The sequence below is a fragment of the Halichondria panicea genome, chromosome 15 (genome assembly GCF_963675165.1).
Source record: "Halichondria panicea chromosome 15, odHalPani1.1, whole genome shotgun sequence".
In the NCBI taxonomy this organism is placed as follows: Eukaryota; Metazoa; Porifera; class Demospongiae; order Suberitida; family Halichondriidae; genus Halichondria; species Halichondria panicea.
This window is the reverse complement of record NC_087391.1, coordinates 5,484,604-5,505,955: the sequence shown is the minus strand read 5'-3', so window position 1 is coordinate 5,505,955 and position 21,352 is coordinate 5,484,604. Positions and strand designations below refer to the sequence as shown.

Genomic DNA, 21,352 nt, shown 5'->3' with positions numbered 1-21,352 from the left:
TTTTAGAGTGACAAATCTATTCACAGGACTCCCACATCTGTCAATAGTGCTAATATTGAAGGTGCATCCTTCCACATACATGAGACACACATGCATGATATGCATACAAACAGTAAACTTGATGTCAATAAAACAATGGCTGCCAGTGCTAGTAAAACAATTTTATTAAACAAGCTCTACAAAAGATATAAAAGCTATTTTAAAAGTGTTGTCGACGCAGAGCCAGATAAAGTCGTGAATCTGCTCCAAACCTACCTCTCAGAGGCACAGAAAGCATTGCTTTCAACTCCAGACAAGAATGCCAAAGCTGTAACCCTTAAGAAAATTTTGAGAGAAAAATTGCCTGAAAGTGAAGAAAACTTTTTAGGAATACTTGGAGCTCTCAACCAATTCTTTGACACTAGTAACATAATACACTATGTTAAAAAGGAATTGCATAGCTTACAAAGAAGCACTGAACAAGACAAAGGCAAACGAGCAGCTAAAAAGAGACCCCAAACCAGGATCCCCATATCGCGCACCCGCAGTGACCCAGGCTCAGGATCATCAGTATCATCGAAGGCAGGTGTGTTTCAATATGGGAAAAGAATTATAAGCAAAACTCAACCGACACGTCTTCTTAACACAATTCCTGGTTCACCTTCCAACAGACGTATCAGTGATGAGAGCCCAGCAGAACCTGAGCTCGATTCCTATTCCTACCAACAACCAGTAGAAGCCAGTATACCAGAGCACACAATTATTCCCCAACCGTCTCAGCATTTAGAAGTTGTTGCCACATCAATACCAAGTTGTCCAACTTCCCGTCGACTGTTAGTGGAGGGGCAGTGGCGCACACCAATCGAAGATGTCTATGATGACATTAACGTTATTGATGAATTGGACGAAGCACTAGGAAAAATAATGATAGTGGAAGAGAATCATGCCGATATTGATACGCACTTTTCAGTTGTTAAAAACAGTTACAAGCGTCTTGCTAAGCTCTATCAGCATAAAATAGAGCAGCTAAAGAAAAACATGCAACGGCTCGAGCAAAAAGCAAGGGACGAAGAAGAATTACGGCTCAAGCAAGAAGCAATTAGGGACAAAGAAGAATTACGGCTCAAGCAAGAAGCAATTAGGGACGAAGAAGAATTACGGCTCAAAGCAAACAAAGATTTTGTGGAAAGTGATGTAGCTAAGCAACTGAAAGACAAAGAGGCAGAAATAGAAGGCCTGAAGGCTGAACAAGATAGCCTGAAGGCTGAACAAGATAGCCTAAAGGCTAAACTAGAAAAGGCTACATACGAATTGGACAAACTACGAGTTGAAAGCAAACAGACAGTTGTAAAGGAAACATACGATCAACTTCGTGAATGTGAAAGCTTATTAGGAACACAAAAACCAATAGCAGATATTCTTGTGATTATCAGGCAAAAATTGTCAATGCTGAGGAAACGGCCATACTCAACTTAGTTCCAAGAACATGAATGACTACAGTAGCTAGTGGTTCATAGAGACAGTACATTTCACTTATGTCTTTTTGTTTTCTTTGTATCCTCATCTTTTGTATCTTGCTTGTTTATCAGCAGAGAGGGCAGTAGATCCAACCTCTCCTGTGGATAATAAACGAGAACAACGTCACTGCATGTACATTACCCCTGTATGTATCATAGCCTAGCCTTGAGATAAATTATCTGTACAAATACAACACGCTCAGTCAATTTATGCATTTAATATCTATAGTCACAATTAGACTATGCTCTTATGTGACTCATTGTCCCTCACCTGATACACGCTCATATTAACGCCCTCGGGCAAGCTCCTCTGAATGTACTCCAGGAATATATCGGCCGTGGTGCCAGTGATCCTCTTGACCTGCATGAGTCGAGCGTGTGTGCGTATCTCGTACTGAACACGGTGCTTCTTGTAGATGTGTGGTGACTTGAGAACAGTGAACTTCTGTATATGAGTGGGCAGGGCAACTCTGCAAGGAGGGATAAGTTATGTTATCATTATTGCAGATATGCATTAATATAGAATATATAGTATCAGCTACCTTTACATTAGCATTAGCATTCAGTAGCTACTTGGTGTAGCTATATCATGTGTGTTTGTACTGTTGTATCCCTTCCCCTCCCCTGCTGTGCAGGTTATGACTCCATCTCTCGACTGGATGCCTGGACAACGACCATGTTGCTCAATATCAAGAAGGCTGTCGGTGCAGGACCGGATGTTAACTGATCACACACTCCGTAGCTTTATAGCGTTGTGTATTGAGTTATTGTGTCACTGTGTTCTCATTTATAGTATTGCAGCTATGTTAATCAGTTGTTTAAAATTGTGTACATGTATACATTGAATCATAACTCACATGACTTGATCCAGAATCTATAATTATTATGCCCAATTTAAAAGATGACATGATGACAAGTTGTATATTCATAGGAACCTCCTACACCTCCTTGGGTGGGCACAGCACACAATTAGCTAGTTCCCTGTCTACTGCATGCACTAACAACATTCACATAGCTAGCCCAGTGCTGTAGCTATGACAATCTGGCAATGCAATATAATCATGAATATCACACACACACACATTCAAATTAAAGTTAGCTTACCTATATAAAGTCACTGAGAAGAAAAGACTTATTTATATGCATCTATTGTTGTTATTTATTGTATTATGTGGCTTACCAGGACCTCAAGAAAGAAGAAAATTGATTCTTCCAGGATCTGTAGTTCAGTGTATATAATATCAGACCTGTGTACATGCATATTGTTATCTATATTGTAATATGGTAGTGTTTTGTGGCTTACCAGGCCCTCAAGACAAAGATGATTCTGCCAGGAGGATCTGGATCTGGATCTTGGTTTCTCACACGTGGGGAATGAGCGCGCATGCGCATTACATCCACAGGAATAATAAAGGGTGTGTCCAAACAGATCAATGGCTACTGCTAGCTAGCTGTTTTAACAGATATTTTCTGAGTCTTGTAGCTAACAAAAAGCTAGCGCTTTAGTGCACGGCTAACTCATATGTTGAATAGAAAGTATGTGCGGACAGATGATGCTATGAAAGATTCTGAAGAGACTGCAACAGCCTTCAATGTGAGTCAAACTAGCCATAACTCGAGAAAGAAGCTTTAGTTTGCTAATCCACGAATCAAAATCCAAGAGAACGTGGCTAGAAGCCTATAGAAGCTGTTAGTTTTCGTCGCATTGCAACCGTTGAGCAGTTACAGCTGGAACAGACACACAGACACACACAACACAGTCAGCTTTACCGTATCCCTCGTGCGGCTACGCCTCGAGGCATAATAACAACACACAACACAAGCTACGCCCTATTATAAAGAACAATTAAGTGAACAGTTACCAGCATGGCTACTAAAGGCTCCACTACCACTCCTGAGTATTCAACTTTTAAAAAGTGCTATGGAGAAATTGTTCATTATATGAAACAAGAACTTGGTTCAATCTGCGATAAATGCTTTGCCAATGGTTACATACCACAATCTGTTCGCAACTTTTCTAGAAACAGCTCGAGACCAGAAGAGGAAAGAGCGCAAAAAGTGGCAGATTCTTTGCTATCCCAAATAGAATACGATACTTCAGTCTACTATGGATTCTGTAAGATAGTTAAGCAATACAATCCTTGGACACAAAAACTCACGAAAATACTTGAAGATACTTTATACGGTGAACTTAAACCTCTGGCGATTGTTGATGAGACAAACGATAAACAACTACATACACCCCTGGCAGTTGCTGATGAGAAACCAATTAATATCACAGATAGTTTTGCATGCCCATACTGTGGCGAGTGTACACTTAATCAATACTTTTCTGTTGAAGGCTGCCCGAAAAAACAAAATAGACAGTTTCCATTCCTTATTACTTCACATCTCAGTACACATGAAAGAATTGATTTGGAAGCAAGGCTCAATTCTGAAACAAGGAAGATTATTGTTGCTTACTCTAACTTCACAGTGGGAATCAGAGACTCACTGGATGGAAGGGTGGATATATGCAAAGTAAAGGATTCTGTTCTTAGCCTTGAAGCGTTTAGAAATAATATTGGTGTAAAACTACTCGACATACAAGATTACCAAAAAATTCAAGCAGCAACAAGTGTATCAGAGGTGTTCACTATTCTTCGTAGTTACATATCATTCTTCAACTACCAAATCGTTGAAATACTAATAAACCAATATGGAACAGATAAAGATCGTGATAACCTAAGCAAATACGTTTGTAAACTCACCGATTTCTGTAAGAGGAGTGTGTTTGAGATACCTTCTAAGTTCTTTCATTCTGAATCGCGTCCAGCTGCAAAAGTGTTAGTTTTAAAGTGCACAGAGGATATAACCACATTAGGGGACACAAAGCGCATCCGAGACAGTTTTGCTGACGTGCTGGGCCTACAACCATCAGCGTTACAGCTTGAATCAATAAAAGAGGGTTGTGTAGAACTGCACTTTATAATTTCTCCAGCTATTGCGGATCAGATTGTCCCACTATTTTCTTCTAAAGAATCATATTTCAAAGAGATTGGAATATCTGCCATTAGTATAAACTCGCAAACACAAACTGTTTTAAACAGCATGACTACACAAAACAATGTTGAAGGCAATGCTTCATATAGTTTGGAAAACAGTCACGTTTTTAAAGACCAACCACTTTATGGATTTACACCATTAGAACCTATTCTAGGCTCAACTAATACAACTTTTGCAAAGAGTATGAGCAATAAAGTGCCTTTTAACAGACATGCCAGTAGTGAGGGCCCAGTAGAACCTGAGCTTGATTCCACTTCCTACCAACAAACAGTACCAGAGTACACCATTATTCCGCAATTGTCTAAGAATTCTGCCAAGAAAACAAGCCTTCAAACTTCTCGCCGACTGCCAGTGGGGCAGCGGCGCACACCAAGCGAAGATGTCTACGATGAGATGCATGTTGTTGATGAATTGGATGAACTACTCGGAAAAATAGTCGAGAAAATAAAATATGGCAATGTTGACGAGTATAAAGCCCAGTTTTCAGTTGTTATGAACCTGCACAAGCGTCTTACTGATACCTACCAGCGAGAAAAAGAACATCTAAAGGAGTACATACAATCGCTTGAGCAAGAAGCAAGGAAGGAAGAGGAATTATGGCTTAAAGCAAACAGAGATATTGTGGAAAATGATTTAGCTAAGCAAGTGAAAGATAAAGAGGCAGAAATAAAAGGCCTGAAGGCTAAACGGGAAATCGAATTGAACGAACTAAGGGTTGAAAAGAAACGGATAGTCATGGAGAACATATTCGATCAACTTCGTGAATGTGAAAGTTTATTAAGAACACAAAAACCAATAGCAGATATTCTTGTGATTATCAGGCAAAAATTGTCAATGCTGAAACCACGGCCATACTCAGCTTAGTTACAAAAACACGAATGACTACAGTAGCTAGTGGTCTATAGAGACAGTACATTTCACTTATGTCTTTTTGTTTTCTTTGTAACCTCGTCTTTTGTATCTTGCTTGTTTATCAGCAGAGAGGGCAGTAGATCCAACCTCTCCTGTGGATAGTAAATGAGAACAACGTCACTGCATGTACATTACCCCTGTATGTATCATATAGCCTAGCCTTGAGATAAATTATCTGTACAAATACAACACGCTCAGTCAATTTATGCATTTAATATCTATAGTCACAATTAGACTATGCTCTTATGTGACACTTATTGTCCCTCACCTGATACACGCTCATATTAACGCCCTCGGGCAAGTTCCTCTGAATGTACTCCAGGAATATATCGGCCGTGGTGCCAGTAATCCTCTTGACCTGCATGAGTCGAGCGTGTGTGCGGATCTCATACTGAACACGGTGCTTCTTATAGATGTGTGGTGACTTGAGGACAGTGAACTTCTGTATACGAGTGGGCAGGGCAACTCTGCACAGAGAGATAAGTTACGTCATCATTATTGCAGAGATAAATTGTGTTTTTTATGGAATAGTAAGAGCTACCTTTACATTAGCAGTATTCAGTTGCTACTTGGAATTATGCTTCCATTATAAATTGCTATTCATTTGTTACCGTCCCCCGATGTCAATGTCCAGAGCCTTGCCAGCTGTGATGACATAGCGGCAGTAGCTCTCCAGCACAGTGTAGTCAGAGCCCTTCACCTACATGGACAGAGAGTGAGAATAGAGTATCAGAATATGCCACTAAGCAATCGTGTGGAGTCCTCACTCACTTGTACGTTGATCTTGGAATAGAATCTTTCCGGAACCATTTCTTCATCTTCCAACTGTTCAACCTAAGGATAAATACATTAGGTTAGGGTTCGACAAAAGGGGGCCACCCAGCCTGGAGGTCGGAGGTCAAATGCAACCAGCCTCGGTTTTTTGCTCACACCTCGTTTGAGTAGAATCTTTGTGAGTGGTACGCACACACTCCACCAGGGACCACACGTGTCCACACATCCGACACTCCATACCGGATAATGGATGGTCTGTCAATCAATGGATCACAATCAACAACTGTTCAGCCATCATAATTATTAAGTCACCTCAATATTGTCCTTGCAGCTTGAAGGCTTGTCCATAAAGAGAATGGTAGCTTAGCCATTGTGTAGAGTTTATTATAGAGAGTCCACGTGGTTTGTAAAGTATTGGACCCCCGTAAAACCAGATCCCCCTGAACAAGATTAATTTAAAATTTGGACCGCCGAAAAATTAGATACCCCGTAATAAATTTTACTGAAAAATAGACCCCCTCAGCAAAATTTTGACCCCCCTATCATGTAAATCTCTGTACACACAGACACAGTTATAAAAGACCTTGCAAAATGACAAAGGCTATAAAAAGCACAAGCATAAAAACTAAAAAAGCACTCATGATCATCTATCTATATTCACTATTTAGTACCCTCTGGTGTGTGTTCATAGTCCACTCTGTAGTTTAACTGCAGCCATTGCTTGACGTCATTCGGTGGCTCCTTGCCCCAACCAGACTTGAGCACGTGGACATGGTCTGTTACATCAGTGCGTGTGTTGTCTGCTAGAAACTCGCAAATAATTTTCTCGTCATCAACAAAAAGCACAGCATTCCATTTTGGTTGAATATTATCAGCGTCAGCTATTATACATAACCTCTCAGATTCTCGCCACATTTTCCAAGTACTGTCTGGGGCCATTGTACACGGCTGGTCGACGGCATTTTTACACATGATGGAGTTAAAGTTCAATTTCGTTGTATGCTGGTTTTCGGCAATTGCCTTATTTCGATAATAGTCACGGAAGCAAACACATCCAGTGTTCTTGTCATTCTGTATACTGTGTGTGGAAAATGCTAATCGTTTGGGCACTTCTGTAGACAAGCAAGAAGCTTGTACAGACAGTTGTATGTCCTTCTCTTTAGCAGCATGGCCACATGGTCCTATCTTTTTGTCATCCAGATAGTTCATTGCTTCTACAGCCCAGTTACCGGAGTAGGCACAGTCAGTACCAATGAAGAGAACAGGGCGACCAGTAGAGGGTCTCCTATGAGCAGTGTAGAGGGCCATGAGGTCCCTGAAGGTGATGAAGCCATCACTGAAACACCAGTCCCCTGTCCCCTTCTTGCCTGGCCCAGTGTAGTGGATGATGACTGCATGTGTGTGTGTGTGTGTGTGTGTGTGTGTGTGTGTGTGTGTGTGTGTGTGTGTGTGTGTGTGTGTGTGTGTTTACAGTGAAGAATGTTGTTATATCATGTGTTTATATTTATTACATGTAGTTAAAGCATGAACAAACAAACATTATTTTCAATACTGTGTTTTAATACAGCTATATATTTATATACACATGATTGTATTATTTTTCAGCAACGGGCACTATACGGACAATCTAAAGGAACTTGTATATGAACAGGAAAGAAGTCTTTATAGACTAATCACGATCACTCACCGGACGGGTTCTTGGTGATGCTGAAGAGTGCGGCTATTTTCCTCCGCACCTCTACTGTGGATACCCTCCCTTGCTCCACCTCCCACATATAGCAGTCTTTATCCAGGCCATACCTAGCCTTCATGATACTGCAGTCATCAGTATGGCTCTCCTTGCCCACTCCTTGGTTCTCTAGCTTGACCACCTCAGTATGAGTTAGTCCAGAGCTGGCTCTGTGAGGGACCACCAATGGATTGCTGCTGGCTGGCTCTGAAGAGATGAGCAGGACATCTGTCTTGCCCATGTCTGAAAACAAAGGAGTGGCCATTGAAGGGCGAGGGGGCTCTGTCTTACATAGAAATAAAGATCTTCTTTGCTTCACTTTAGTTCTGTCAGCATTCTACACTGAAGGGAAACCACCATTATACTGATTTGTTTATTGTGCTGATGTCATGCCATTAGTCATCTTCAAAGAGCAATGAATATCTGCACAAAAATCTTATCCACAAGGGAATAAAAACACGTACAGAACATCTAATGAACTCTTGAGAACATACATACACACACATAGATATCAGATTCAAGTCCACTGGAACTGTGGCAGCACAATGTACTTCAATCAGAGTTTGTCTCCTTGGACACTTTGAACCATGACTCCATACACACTCCAGCTCCCACAATCTTATCTCTCATCTCTGGCCAGCTGGTAGAGGACCCTCACACACAGGGTGCAGCTGGTACAGCAGGACACCTCCACACCATCCTCCATATCACTCTCACTGATTAGGTAACATCCACCACACCGGCACGATAGGGAGTACACCTTCGAGGCAGGGTCAAAGGTCATTGTGTCCAGGTCCACAGTATCAGATAGCGGCCATTTTTGAGTGATCTGTGCGGCTGTAATAATAGAACGGGGGAACAAATAAATTATTATTATTATTATTATGGTATATAAAAAAAATTAAACTTTTATTAATATATGCACACTCACATTGACTGTTAGCATCGTAGAGCGCCTTGCTCTCCTGGTCACTAAGGACCTGGTATGCCTTGCTGAGCGTATGGAACTTGTCCATAGCTGTGTCTCTCTCCTCGTCAGTCAGGTGAGCAGACAGCTTGTCAGGGTGACACTGGACAAAAGAGTGTGTGTACATGTGTGGCATGTGTGGGGAGATATCATACTTTATCACAGATGGACTTCACGTATACCTACTCATAATGTGGATGTTGAGTAAATTGATACGCATTTTTTCAGTTGGATCTATAAATACTATTGTACTAGAGTTCATTATTGTGTCAATGGTGTGTGTCTACCTCCTTCACTAGTCTCTGATAGCTCCTCCTGACATCAGAGACACTTGCATCAGCAGCTACCTCCAACACACTGTACAGATCATCTCCCCCAGATCCAGTAGCCATCACCACTAGCATGCAGCCAGCTATAATATCCACTGGGATGGGATCATCACACTAACATGTATATTCCATACAGCAGTTTTTATCAGACATGCAATCACTATTTAGACTGTATACAGTCAACAAGATCAGGACATTGATTAAACATTTACCAACGTGTACACAAACACATCATATAATTGATCGAGACAATAATAAAACAGGTACTCTGTACATTGTGATGCATAATTATAGATATGAGTGATTGAGTTCAACTAAGTAGTCAGTTTAGAGTGTTTCTGAGAGGGAGGGGTCGAGATGAGTGAGGTGGCCACAAAGGGAGTGGGTCCGGGACTAGTACGAGGGGACGATTGAGTACTGCTCCCGAGGGTGCTCACCAGGGCAGAGCCAGGGGATCCCCCTATAGAGTGACTGGGAACAGGACTGATCCCGTACCCAACTCCACCATACGCAGCGTAAGCAGCATTGTTAGCAGCCATGGCTCCAGCAATAGCACCGGCAGAGGCAGCTGCACTTCGCGATATCGGCTTCTTTCCTGTCCGCTGTATACGGCCCCGTCCTCCAAGAGGTGCCCTCGACTTCTTGGCTTTAGAGACTCCTCTTCGGTTCTCTGTTCGTTTCTTGCTTCGTACCGGAGTAGTGCCAGGTCGTGGCATATCATTACTGACCTCTACAACATCGACATTGTCCTCACCGTTGACTGTATCCACAGCACTGGCTATTGAGAGAACACTGTCTGGACGAGAGGTAAACAGGAGGGGAGAGGGTGTGGCTGATATGGGGAGTGTGCGTTTACGAGGGGGTTCAAATTCAGTCCCATTGGGAGCTGTTTTCCGTTTGCTCTTGTTCTTCTTGCCTTGCTGGAGCTGATCGAGTGTGATTTTTTTCTCAGCTTGCTTGGCCAAAACTGCAAGAGAGGCAATATAATTATAGTCATTTCACCAATAGGTAATCTGAACAAAGAGTAGTGTACTTACAGGTTGCATACAGATAGCTTATTATATTGTGTGCCTCAATTTATACCTTAAACTCTACAAGCTAGCTGGCTTACTTCAACAGCATAACCACCCCTAACTCTACTCTACAAGCTAGCTGGACAGTACTTACATCTTGTCTCCATTTCATCATCATGTAGCAGGAGAGAGACCATGTCCTTGGCCTTGAGTGCGTCTGGCTTGAAGTCACCTCCTGAGATCACCATCTTCTGGATCTGTATCAATTATCCAGCAATAATTATCAAAGATAGCTATCAAAACAGGCCCATTTCGGAAAATCAGCAAGGCTGTAAATATACACCGGCCACTCCCTCCTATCAGACCTACCTCACTCTTCTCGTGTGCCCGCTGGAGGATCCGCTCCTCTATGGTCCCTCGGACAATGAGTCTATACACTGTGACTTGTTTGGTCTGCCCTAGTCTATGAGCTCTGTCCATGGCCTGCTGGTCCACCGTCGGGTTCCAGTCGCTGTCAAAGAATATCACCTGACAGAGAGAGGGGGGGAGGGTGGTCAGTAGTTGAAGTACTACACGATACTTATTCACTAGGGGAGGTACAGAGTGTTGGAGGCATGACAACATTACTAGTTTAAGATTGTATCTATTCTCAGGAACTAATACTTGAATGCAGTGTGTTAACTAGCTCTCACAGTGTCAGCTGCAGTGAGGTTGATGCCTAGTCCACCAGCTCTCGTGCTCAATATGAAGGCAAAGATTTCCTCACTGAAACCAAACACACAATATGACCAGTAACAAACCACCACACACATCACAACCACTAAACAAGACTATGTATAATAGGCGCTACAACTATTGATATAATGCCCTATATCATGCACTATGTACAGGGATACACGATTATTGCTACAAATATACGTGTTCGTGTATTTAATGTTCTCACTTAGACTGGAAGTCTGCCACCATGTCTCGTCTGTCTGATATCCGAGAGGAGCCGTCCAATCGGATGTACTTGTGTCTACGATACGACATGAACTCCTCGAGCAGGTCAATGACACGTGTCATCTGGGAGTAGATCAACACTCGGTGTCCCTCGTGTTTGAGCTGGGAGAGCAGTTTGTCCAGTACCACCATCTTACCACTGTCGTAGATCATTGTCTCTTTATCTGTGTGGGCGGGTGTGTGTGTGTGTGTATGAGTGTGTGTGTGTGTAGGTGTGTGTGTGTGTGTGTGTATGTGTGTGTGTGTGTGTGTGTGTGTGTGTGTGTGTGTGTGTGTGTGTGTGTGTGTGTGTGTGTGTGTGTGTGTGTGTGTGTGTGGGTGTGTGTACATACTGGGTATGTGAATGTGAGACCATCCATTGGGCAGTGTAAGTGCAGTCAGACCAGTGGCCAGTCTCGGGTGTAGCAGCTCCAGACCACACCCACCTCCGTCCAGCCCAGACAGGAAGAGCTGTTTAAGTGGGCGTGGCCCTCCGCCCACCCACTCAAGTCTCTCGTACTCGGCACCACGATCAGAGCAGTACATGAGTGGGAGGGATGCGTGAACCTGTGGGCGGGGGTGGGAAAAAAATTGAAATACAAAGTGCAAAATGACATTGACCATCACGTAAATGCAGATGTAAGTTTAAGGGTGCCCGCACATAGTAACAAATTGACATAATTTAACCACAAAAATGCAACGTTTAGATCCTGAGACTTGCACACGCAGTATTTAATTTCAATGCGTGCGCTAGTATAGTAGTAACCACAAGTAACAACATAGTGGTTTTGTGAGAATGTCTTCAATTAAATTAACTACAAGCTGCAAAAGAAAATCAGGTAGCTACACAAACTAATAAATCAATAACAAAATAACACAATCCAATAAATACAGAGCCAGATTTGTAGCAAAGGAGTGCCTTCAGTAGTAGATGGGAGAAACGTAAGTGTGCCAATAGACCCCAGTCTCAGTACAATCAGCACAAGTGTCCGAGTTCCTCAACTAGCATTAGTCACACAGCAGGTTGGATTGTCTTTTAATGTTAATACACACTGTCTTCATTTGTGTCGAGTGGAGACGTTTCTCTTCAGTGCTTTAGACGTGTACTATCCACGATTCGAGCTGTTCATGGCACTATCCAGTGTTGTCCTTTCTCCTCAATGGCCACCTGCATGTTGATACGTCCGGTTGAGTGGCTGGTTGGGTCTTCCACCATGTTCCAGCACACAATGGCATCGCATCCTTCAGAAGCTGGAGATCCTTGCCACCAAGTTAGCAGAATGGTCCTGTGGTCAGGTACGAAAAAAATATTGTGAACAGGGGCGATGACAAAAATAGGTTGGTTCCTATGGATGGATTCTACCTGACCCGGTGCCACTACATAATTATTCACTGTACATGCACATGTATTGTCCAGATGAAGGGGACAGTCACCTTTCTGGCAAAAAACTTGGGATGGAGGACCTATACTTACAAACACGCTAGGAACTCGTCTGGAAGGTTGGCAATCTGTGCTATTATTTATTTTATGTATCACACTCACAGAAGCTCATTTCCAGATGTCCTGGCGATGGAGGCAGTTACGACACACCATTCACTGATCAGCTGCCTCCCCAACCTCCCTATTCGGTCTGCTAATAAGCAGATGGAGCTGTGTGGACCTCACAAAAGCGGAGGTTCCACCAATCCGATGCCCGGGGAAGCCAAGCATTACTGCAGCCCAGACAAAGAGACTGGTCCAACTTGGCCTGGAGCACAGCACTCTGGTGACACTGAGGTCCAAGAGTGGTATTACACACAGGCTTTCATGGAAGCTCTGAAGGGGAAGGGAGTGAAAAGCAAGGCCCTGTGTATCAAGCTAGCAAAGCTAGTTCATAGTTTACCTTCAAAGTCCATCAAAACAGCAGCCAACCCTGGCAGAAGTCTATGAGCCAGCCAATTGTCAGCGCTGTCTGTAGCCCCAGCGTTGCCTATCTCTTCTCTTCAGGCTACTAACAAATGGCTCTTGATCTTCAACGCTAATTCTGCACTCTACGTACGCAATTGGGGCGTGGTCTACAGGCTTACGTCTTAATTTATACTCTAGCGTACGCGTACGCTAGAGCCAGATATAAAAAGTGTTCGATCTGACTATCTACGTACAGGACTTGGTCTATATTTAGCATGCTGCTATAATTAGGTAAGGTGAACAAAGTTACGGGCTGACTTTGTCCATATACGGTCTAGATTTTTCTCTAGAGGGTGTGTCATGACAAAAAATTCTCATAAATAGATAACAAAGGGATTTTACAACAAAAGCTCTTCGTAATGTTGAAGAGCTGTGTGTAGTGCACCTGCAAACAAACAATCAAGTCCATAGCTCTACTGGTTTCCTAAGCGGAACTTCTTTTAGCTATATGATGAAAATCAAGTGTAAAATCTGTTGTCATCATCCTTTCCTCTCCATTTTTGGAATGCACACTAGTAGAGTGTTGCTTCATAATCCTGTGAAGGATCCATGTCTCCCCTGCAGGTAGTTTCATAGTTAGCTTTCCCTAGCAACGTGTGTGTGGGCGTACGTGGGCGTAGGTGTTCCAGCACCCTTAATGGCTAATAAATGTTAGTCTAGTAAAGAGGTATCCAATTTCCGTATAGCTGGTTAGATCACCTGACCTGGGGTATGTATGAGATGAGGAATTTTGGCATGTCCGTGAGCACACAGTGATGAGCGACCCTATGTAGGGGGTCCTGGGAGCTGTGGGGGGTACCTGTAACCATAGCAACATCAGCCTGTTTACCACCGGAAACACTAGTTTGATTGCCAGTCTCGGCAGAGAGTCCATTTTTAGGTGCAGTTTTAACGTTTTCAATTTTAGCATTGTTTTTATCGTCTTGATTGCTGACGGTGGAGCTTATTTCTGTCAAGTCAGCAGTTGCATATTCCCCCCTCCTCAGAGGCCTCAGTGTGTGTGTGGTGTGGGCGTAGGCATGACTTGTGTGGGCAGTGAAAACGAGAGAGGAGAGAGTGGGGCTGTCTGTAACTGAGGGAAAGGAGGTAGCAAACGACGGCCAAAGGAGCAGCTGATTGGATGAAGACCTGTAGAAACAGTCATGTGATAGAATAGCTATATATAACCAAGACAGTGTACCTTAGTTGGGAAACAGCGGCACCCCAGAGCTTCTGCTGATAGAGGAGGTGTACACTCTGCACCATAGCCAGGACTAGCTTCAGCCTGAGGGGGGTACGATAAGTATTTACATAATAGAGTGGTCTTACTGACCGTGATGGAAGTGGCCCCAGCATAGCGGTGGAGGCATCTTGAGGAGTGAGGTCCATCAGACGAAGAAATGACCAACATCCTGTACATTAACAAAGAACATACTCATTGCTTGTGTATAGCTTGAACAGTAAAAGCTGACACAGGTAATAATGGCTCAGGGACTCTTTCAGTCGCCATAACTTGAATTCCGTGGATCCAATTTCACCGATTTTATGATTTTCTGAAAGCTTAGAAAGAGATCTTTCAAATGGTACAATCATTGTTCGTATTTGGGAGATTACAGAATTTGCTAATTTCGGCCCAATACCATGGATTATATATAGCCCATGGTCCAAGGGCGAAAAATGACAAATTATGGTCCGAATCAAATTATGGATTTTAACACATCATTTGAAAGGTATCTTTCTAAGCTTTCGGAAAATAATAAAATTTTTGAAATTGGATCATCGGAACTAAAGTTAATGGCTGTTGAAAGATGTTTAACTACCACTATCCCATGTACGTGTAATCAATGACTCGGGGACTGTACTCACCACTAGAGTGTCCACTATGGGGCAGTGTGGAGTGGTAGATGTGGTCAGCTGTGTGCACACCCAGTGTCACCGTGAGCAACCTACAGAGGCTAGGGTTAGTATGTGCAGTACACATTACACAACACACGAGACAAAATTCATTATAGAGTTATACAGCAGTAGTGTAGTTACTCACCTTGTTCTGAGGGCACCTGATCGGAGGAGGTGGTGTACTGCCGTGGGGATGATGTAAGGGGGTGTGGTCAGGCAGACAGGAGAGTCTACATTACGACGCTCAAACAAATCGGGATGATTACACACCTACAGAGAACAGTGAACAATGAAGTCATAGGACATGTACCAAAATTATGAAAAAGAAAAAAAGGCTTCAGCAAATCTATCATCTAAAAACGCTACTGAATGCAAATTTTACCAATAAATTGGATGATCCTAGTTCAAGTCTAAAGGACTATACACATACATAGCTACTAAAAGGTCTGGTTTTGAGAGAGCTCTCCAGTCCAGTCAGCTAGGCATACCTTCCTGAACTGCATGACGAGGTTGAGGAGATGTGATGAGGAAGAGTCTCTACTGGAGGAGGTCCCAGAGGACTGGAGCAGCTGCTCAATGGAGACCCTCTGACGCAGGCCCTGGTAGAGGCGACGCTGGCGAGTGGACAACTCACAGCTCAAGTGGACCTCAATCTAACATTGATATGATTTATACAATTGCAAGCAGTAGAATGAGAGGACTATTGTTGTATACATGTACAGTGATGTATCTAAGAAATGCAGTACTTGCACAAACCCACCCACACCATACACACACCACACCCTCACACACCACACACCACACACCTTCTCTGCCATTTCGTGCTCCACATCTTTCTTTATCCTCCGCAACATGAAGGGCTTGAGGATGAGATGTAACCGTGACAACTGATGCTCGTCCAACACGCTCTTGCGCTCAGCGTGACTCTCGATGTCCTTACTAAACCATTCATTGAACTCTTCGTGTGAGTCGAACATAGTGGGCATGATGAAGTGGAGCAACGCCCACAGCTACACAGGGGGTGGGGTTAGTACTGGAATGACAGTTAGTGAGAGAAAAATCTTAGATGCTAAAATTCGTAGAGCAATTGTACAAGTAAATTATGTCTTAGTTGTGTAGTTTCTCTTAGACAGACTACAAATTTTAGCATCAGATTCTACATAATGGTAGTGGACAGATGGTACAACGTGTGTACACATAGGGACTGGGTGTATCCTACCTCCTGCATGGTGTTCTGTATTGGTGTCCCAGTGAGCAGCAGTCTGTTCCGACAGTTGAAGCTCAGTAGAATTTTCCAGCGAACACTGGGATGGTGATGAGAGAGTCACAGCACATGTTATACAGTCATGATGCTCACCTTGTGCTACTCTTGATGGCCTGAGCTTCGTCCAGTATCATATACTGCCATTTAATCCTCTGAAAATACTTCATATCCTGTACGACCTACACACACACACACACACCTCGGTTAAGCAACCATACAACAGTAGCAATCAAAACAGATTACTGTATATCATTCAAATGCGAATGACACTGTACAAGCATTGATTGTGTTGCTAACTATTGCAAATTGCATGCAAAGCATGGGAAATTGCATGTTCACTCTTAGAGTGTCTTTACATGTAGACTACTTATACTGATCCAAATAAGGGCATACACACAGGCACACTAGACACCAAGCTGCTAGGAACAACCCTCTGGAATGGACCTGGTGCTATATATAGCTCACCAGCTGGTAGCTAGTAATGAGAATGTGGAAGGGAGCATTCTCTTTGCACAGCAGCTTCTGGTTCCAGTATTTGCGTATCACCTTCCTCTCCGGGGGGCTGCCCCAATACGGCAGGGCCTGAAGGGGGGGGGGGGGGGTAAAAGCAAACAAACAACACAAGCCATATTAGATGTACATTGAAGAACCTTGCACATGCCATTATTCCAATGCTTTATGGCAATAAAGCTACTAACAGTACTTAGCAGACTATAAATACACACATGCATTTACATCAATTGAATCAACAAATGTTCCTGACATTCATTTGCCAGCAACTCCTTAAGATTAGCTGGGAATGTACCTTCAGCCTTGGCACGAATCTCGATGCTTCCTGCTGCCAGTTGTGTAGAGTGGAGGCTGGGGAGACAATGAGGTAAGGACCCCACGTGTTCTGATGCTGTAATGAGAGGACACATGGAGACAAGTTCATAGACACTCTCTTACACAGTTGCCACCATTAAATCAAACTTCACCATTAAATTGGTCATAACAAGTTCATAGGTACTCTCTTACACAGTGGGATCAACACACAAGGTCACCATTAAATGCCATTACTTGATTCCAATTTCACCACAAATTTCACGATTAAACTTGCTAAAAAAATAATAATGGCGGTGAGTTTTTCCTAGATCAGGGCAGTAAACTTAACCCCCCCCTCACCCACTCTTGTATACTACGTACCTCTGCAAGATGAGAGAGGAACGCAATGCTCTGTACAGTCTTGCCCAGGCCCATCTCGTCAGCCAGTATGCCATTGATGCCCTGATCGTACAGGTTGGCCAGCCAGTTCATGCCTTTGAGCTGGTACACTTTGAGCTTCCCGTTGAACATGGAGGGCTGGGGGATTTCCCTCTCCGAGGTCAGCATGGGCGTGGCAAGGCTGAAGTTCTTGTCAACTACATACAAGTAAAACAGCAAAACAGTCTAAGACTTAAGTGTTACAATACATGTACATGCATGGACAATCAAAGTTAGATCTGAAAATAGGCTTATTCTGAAAAAGCACACGCTTTTCCCCTAGAGAATGGACAATTTGGGCCAGAACAAAATTGTTGATCTAAGCAAAACCGCTAGTTTTAGTTTCGAAATGGGACAGGATTGACTCACATGTTTCCTGCAGTCCACCAGGCTCTTCCTCCAGGTCAGGGGCAACCTGCTTAGAGGCAATCTGTTCAGAGTAGCCCTTGTGCTGTGAGGGAGGGGAGGGTTCAACACTGGTACACAGGTACAGTACTGGACTCACCAAGTTGTGTTGTTTGGCCATGGCTGTCTGCACATTGGCCATGACTTGAGCTTTGACCTCCTCACTGTTATACTCCCCTGGTTCCTCTAACCTCACCACCACACCCGGGCGCACTTCTCTCTGAGCAGGACCATCCTCCAACTGACGCAAGATATCCTCAGAGTTGTCTAACTCGCCTGGTGAAAGAGGGGAGGATTATATTCTCTGCCTTGCTAATAAACTCGTATCAACCATGCTTTACCTGTTAGTTTCTTAGCCATGAAGTGAGCATACAGTTCGGTTTGTGTGATGAGAAAGTTGAGCTTCCTCTGCTGTTTCCTAGCCTGCAGGAACACACACAGCCAGAATCAACCATATGAAATATGAAAAAAAAACTACTGTAACAGTGTACGTACATGTACCTGTACATGCATACTACTACTACAGTGTACATGTCCGTACAATCACAATGGCAGTGTACTACACACTCTGTACCTCCATCATTTCTTGATTGAGCTTGTTCTGTTCGGTCGCCTCTTTCTCTGCTTTCTTTCTTTGCTCCCTCTCAACCTTCTCGTACTTGCGCCAGTAGACGAGGGCCTCCCTCATGAGACGTCTGGCCTTCGGTTGAATACTCACCTCCTTACTAGCTCGCTGGGAGCGAGAACAACTCTTGCGTACCTCACGTTGACACATCTGTGCTATCTGTGTGTGTGTGGAGGGGGTGGGGTGGGAAACACTTAAATATAAATTTAAAACTCCTACAAACGCTCGTTTTGGTTAGCAATCAATAAATGCTTACAAACAGTTTTGAATATGCACAGATGCTTATAGAGGAGGTACATGTATGAGAGTAGATAGTGAGGGTGTGTGGTCACCTTCTTGCTGCTGGTGGTGACAATATGTCTGGACAGACCAAACTGTTTGGCCATTCTCGGGATCTCCTTCTTGACAATGTGTGCCCACAGTTCTTGTCTCTGCATACCACCATCAGTCACCTGAGCACAGACAATGGGAGGGGAGAGGGTTATAATGAAGAGACTGTATAACACAGTACTAAAGGTTACTGTAGCAACACACATTGTACACAAACTTAACTATTCGAGAACCTGCCTGTAGTGTACATAATTAGACAGCCTTTGTCACAAATATTACTATGTCTTATATCACAGTTACGTTACAGGCTGTAAAGTCATAATAATAATAATAATAAAAGTAATAATATTATTAGTAACACTGCCTATTCCCAAGGTGCGATGCCAATCCATAACAACCGTGACAGCTTCCCTTAGCAACCCTGCCCCGCCCACTCACATTATCTCCAGTGGTGGCACTTTGTTGAACGTACAGTCCCTCCTCGACTGTCTTGAGGTGCTCAGGGTAGTGGTCGTGAGAGGAGAGCAGACCAGCGCTGAAGTGCTTGTATCGCAGCAACTGCACAAGGATGGGTATCTAAACACAACGTTTGAGAGCTAGAGTACACAAACACAGTACAGCTGTTATAATTATATTCTAGGAGGGGAGCTTCTCAGTAAGGAAGTTCTGTATGCAACTGGGTTATGTTATGGACAGACAAAGTTAGTAGCCGAAACACTCCCTAGTAGAGTTGTATGGACATATACCTTGTTGTTGGACTTTCTCCTCTTCCTGCAGACCTTCCTCCTCTTGTGTTGCAGCTCTAGCATGATCTGGAACTGTTCCGAGTCACTCAACTCTGACCCTGAGCCATCGCTCTTACTCAGCAGGAGGTCCTGTAACACCAGGGGGGGTATTAGAAAGAGGCTACATTAAGGTACACTTGTACACTGACAAGCCCTAGCTGAGCAAAATATAAAAAGCCCCGTCAGTAACACACAAGTGCTAGTACACCACAGTATCTGCTACACCCCCTAAGGAGGGTAAGTTCTGTTGACATACAGAGATTGAAAGCAGTGATAACTACACAACAACATCTAGATGTATCGCCTTTCACTACTGACTGACTGACTACCCACCCTCCCAGTGTGTCCCACTTAAGCTCTGTGCTCACCTTTACCCATTCTCTCTCGTCGGTGACACTGCTGAAGTTGTAAGTGTCCTGGTTCTCGTCAGATAGGAAGGGTGGGGCTGTGTCAGTGATAGGCCTACCCCTGAGGGGGGGGGGGCTCTCAATGAGGTCACCACAACACACAGGCATACTGTACATTCTGTTATAGTAGTGTTAGCTTTTACACGCATGCATTTATTAAGACAGCACATTAAAAACAACATTAGTATTGCTGGTGTAAACTTAAGGAATGGATTTCAGTATAATTATCAAAAAAGAAGAGCAAACTTAGCAAGGCATTATAAGCAAAGTTTGTTAAAGCAATGGCTCTCACTTGGTAGTTATACGATCCTTGAAGAGTCGGTCGAATTCATCAAATACGTAATCCATTCTCAGTGCCTTCTGAAGCATTTGCACGTGTAATGGTAGGGCCACCGTCTGTATGACTTGTGTGGACGTCATGGTTACGCTGCTCGGCAGGACAGACGGACCAGCCTCAACGCCACCAGTGGCCATTCCTCCAATAGTCTGGTTTCAATCCTGAGTTGTGTATAGCACCCTGTATAATGAAGCAATAATTAGCGTGGTATGCTGGAAAGAATTCATCATCATCAGGATATCGCTATTGCTTGAGATACAAGCTCACTCCATACTAAAAGGATTGAGGCAGACGTGATATAGCATAGGGACTGGTCCAATTCCGCAGGTCTATGAACATACAGTAGATAAAATTTATAAGTCCAACAAGTTTGAATCCCTAAGTCTTGTAATAGTGTTTTATAGTGCTTGCAAGCAATGGTAGAGACGCACGAACAAAGCTTAGGCCTCAGACTGCAAGTGTTGTTAAGGCCATACCCCAACAAATGCCCTCCATGTTGTACACAGATTTATCATGCACTGGTTTAGAACCTCTCAGCTGCATAGCCCAGCTACAAAACGGTAGAGCTACTCACCTAAATTTTCTGCGAAGCTTGAGAAAGGTAGTTTAGGCCCAGTTCCACGAGAAAGAAAACATGCATGCCTTGTACATTCAGTGGTGGTTTGCGTCGTGCAATCAACCCGTGGCATTCTTCCTCGATGCCCTAACGACAATATGCCAAAACACAAGTCTATCTCCATCTTGGTCAGTGCGGAGCCATTTCTCCGTTCTTTTCCGTATATTGTTACGCATATTTCCGGTAACTAGGATTTTTCCTGGATACTTGATCACTTCTCCGTTCACTTTCCGGACTTCTTTGTAATTCTTCGTTTAGTTCCGGTCACAGAA

The 21,352-nt window shown here is 43.5% G+C and overlaps 5 protein-coding genes and 1 long non-coding RNA gene across 6 annotated transcripts; 1 reads left to right on the top strand and 5 right to left on the bottom strand.

The window, feature by feature from the left end:
- Positions 1–72: 72 nt before the first annotated feature.
- Positions 73–1,560, top strand: LOC135348721 (uncharacterized). The gene has a single exon (XM_064547021.1). The coding sequence runs from the start codon at positions 91–93 to the stop codon at positions 1,453–1,455; it is 1,365 nt and encodes a 454-aa protein (XP_064403091.1). The 5' UTR covers positions 73–90; the 3' UTR covers positions 1,456–1,560.
- A 3,714-nt stretch (positions 1,561–5,274) lies between these two features.
- LOC135348731 (small ribosomal subunit protein uS10m-like) lies at positions 5,275–6,691 on the bottom strand. Its single transcript, XM_064547031.1, has 6 exons — positions 6,540–6,691; positions 6,386–6,482; positions 6,225–6,287; positions 6,065–6,153; positions 5,722–5,920; positions 5,275–5,545 (listed from the first exon to the last, which is right to left on the bottom strand). Exons 1-6 carry the CDS (start codon positions 6,596–6,598, stop codon positions 5,459–5,461), a joined length of 594 nt encoding a protein of 197 aa, XP_064403101.1. The 5' UTR covers positions 6,599–6,691; the 3' UTR covers positions 5,275–5,458.
- Positions 6,692–6,780: 89 nt separating this feature from the next.
- Positions 6,781–8,338, bottom strand: LOC135348726 (uncharacterized). The gene is made up of 2 exons (XM_064547025.1): positions 7,915–8,338; positions 6,781–7,618 (listed from the first exon to the last, which is right to left on the bottom strand). Exons 1-2 carry the CDS (start codon positions 8,219–8,221, stop codon positions 6,888–6,890), a joined length of 1,038 nt encoding a protein of 345 aa, XP_064403095.1. The 5' UTR covers positions 8,222–8,338; the 3' UTR covers positions 6,781–6,887.
- Positions 8,339–8,372: 34 nt separating this feature from the next.
- On the bottom strand, positions 8,373–9,372 carry LOC135348732 (dnaJ homolog subfamily C member 24-like). Its single transcript, XM_064547032.1, has 3 exons — positions 9,211–9,372; positions 8,888–9,026; positions 8,373–8,793 (listed from the first exon to the last, which is right to left on the bottom strand). Exons 1-3 carry the CDS (start codon positions 9,325–9,327, stop codon positions 8,576–8,578), a joined length of 474 nt encoding a protein of 157 aa, XP_064403102.1. The 5' UTR covers positions 9,328–9,372; the 3' UTR covers positions 8,373–8,575.
- A 68-nt stretch (positions 9,373–9,440) lies between these two features.
- LOC135348713 (chromatin-remodeling ATPase INO80-like) lies at positions 9,441–21,243 on the bottom strand. The gene is made up of 28 exons (XM_064547010.1): positions 21,039–21,243; positions 20,420–20,644; positions 20,089–20,188; positions 19,682–19,810; positions 19,374–19,493; positions 18,938–19,057; positions 18,555–18,764; positions 18,322–18,403; positions 18,081–18,256; positions 17,945–18,026; positions 17,519–17,733; positions 17,139–17,234; positions 16,799–16,915; positions 16,427–16,512; positions 16,289–16,373; positions 15,876–16,079; positions 15,558–15,722; positions 15,215–15,339; positions 15,040–15,119; positions 14,507–14,585; positions 14,375–14,458; positions 13,899–14,322; positions 11,600–11,813; positions 11,209–11,431; positions 10,958–11,030; positions 10,635–10,793; positions 10,420–10,522; positions 9,441–10,219 (listed from the first exon to the last, which is right to left on the bottom strand). The coding sequence occupies exons 2-28, from the start codon at positions 20,599–20,601 to the stop codon at positions 9,567–9,569; spliced, it is 4,386 nt and encodes a 1,461-aa protein (XP_064403080.1). The 5' UTR covers positions 20,602–20,644; positions 21,039–21,243; the 3' UTR covers positions 9,441–9,566.
- Positions 12,029–13,272, bottom strand: LOC135348734 (uncharacterized). Its single transcript, XR_010398810.1, has 3 exons — positions 13,130–13,272; positions 12,790–13,062; positions 12,029–12,532 (listed from the first exon to the last, which is right to left on the bottom strand). It is a non-coding gene; the product is annotated as an uncharacterized LOC135348734 (long non-coding RNA).
- Positions 21,244–21,352: the final 109 nt, after the last annotated feature.

Coding starts and splice junctions, on each gene's coding strand:
- LOC135348726 (XM_064547025.1), bottom strand. CDS start 8,221: ATGGCCACTCCTTTGTTTTCAGACATGGGCAAGACAGATGTCCTGCTC. Junction 7,619..7,914: donor CATCACCAAGAACCCGTCCG/GTGAGTGATCGT, acceptor ACACACATGCAG/TCATCATCCACTACACTGGG.
- LOC135348731 (XM_064547031.1), bottom strand. CDS start 6,598: ATGGCTAAGCTACCATTCTCTTTATGGACAAGCCTTCAAGCTGCAAGG. Junction 5,921..6,064: donor GACATTGACATCGGGGGACG/GTAACAAATGAA, acceptor CTCTCTGTGCAG/AGTTGCCCTGCCCACTCGTA. Junction 5,546..5,721: donor TTAATATGAGCGTGTATCAG/GTGAGGGACAAT, acceptor TACTATCCACAG/GAGAGGTTGGATCTACTGCC.
- LOC135348713 (XM_064547010.1), bottom strand. CDS start 20,601: ATGGCCACTGGTGGCGTTGAGGCTGGTCCGTCTGTCCTGCCGAGCAGC. Junction 14,586..15,039: donor CCATAGTGGACACTCTAGTG/GTGAGTACAGTC, acceptor GTTAATGTACAG/GATGTTGGTCATTTCTTCGT. Junction 11,031..11,208: donor GTGGCAGACTTCCAGTCTAA/GTGAGAACATTA, acceptor GTTTGGTTTCAG/TGAGGAAATCTTTGCCTTCA.
- LOC135348732 (XM_064547032.1), bottom strand. CDS start 9,327: ATGCTAGTGGTGATGGCTACTGGATCTGGGGGAGATGATCTGTACAGT. Junction 9,027..9,210: donor ATCAGAGACTAGTGAAGGAG/GTAGACACACAC, acceptor TCTTTTGTCCAG/TGTCACCCTGACAAGCTGTC. Junction 8,794..8,887: donor CTACGATGCTAACAGTCAAT/GTGAGTGTGCAT, acceptor CTATTATTACAG/CCGCACAGATCACTCAAAAA.
- LOC135348721 (XM_064547021.1), top strand. CDS start 91: ATGCATGATATGCATACAAACAGTAAACTTGATGTCAATAAAACAATG.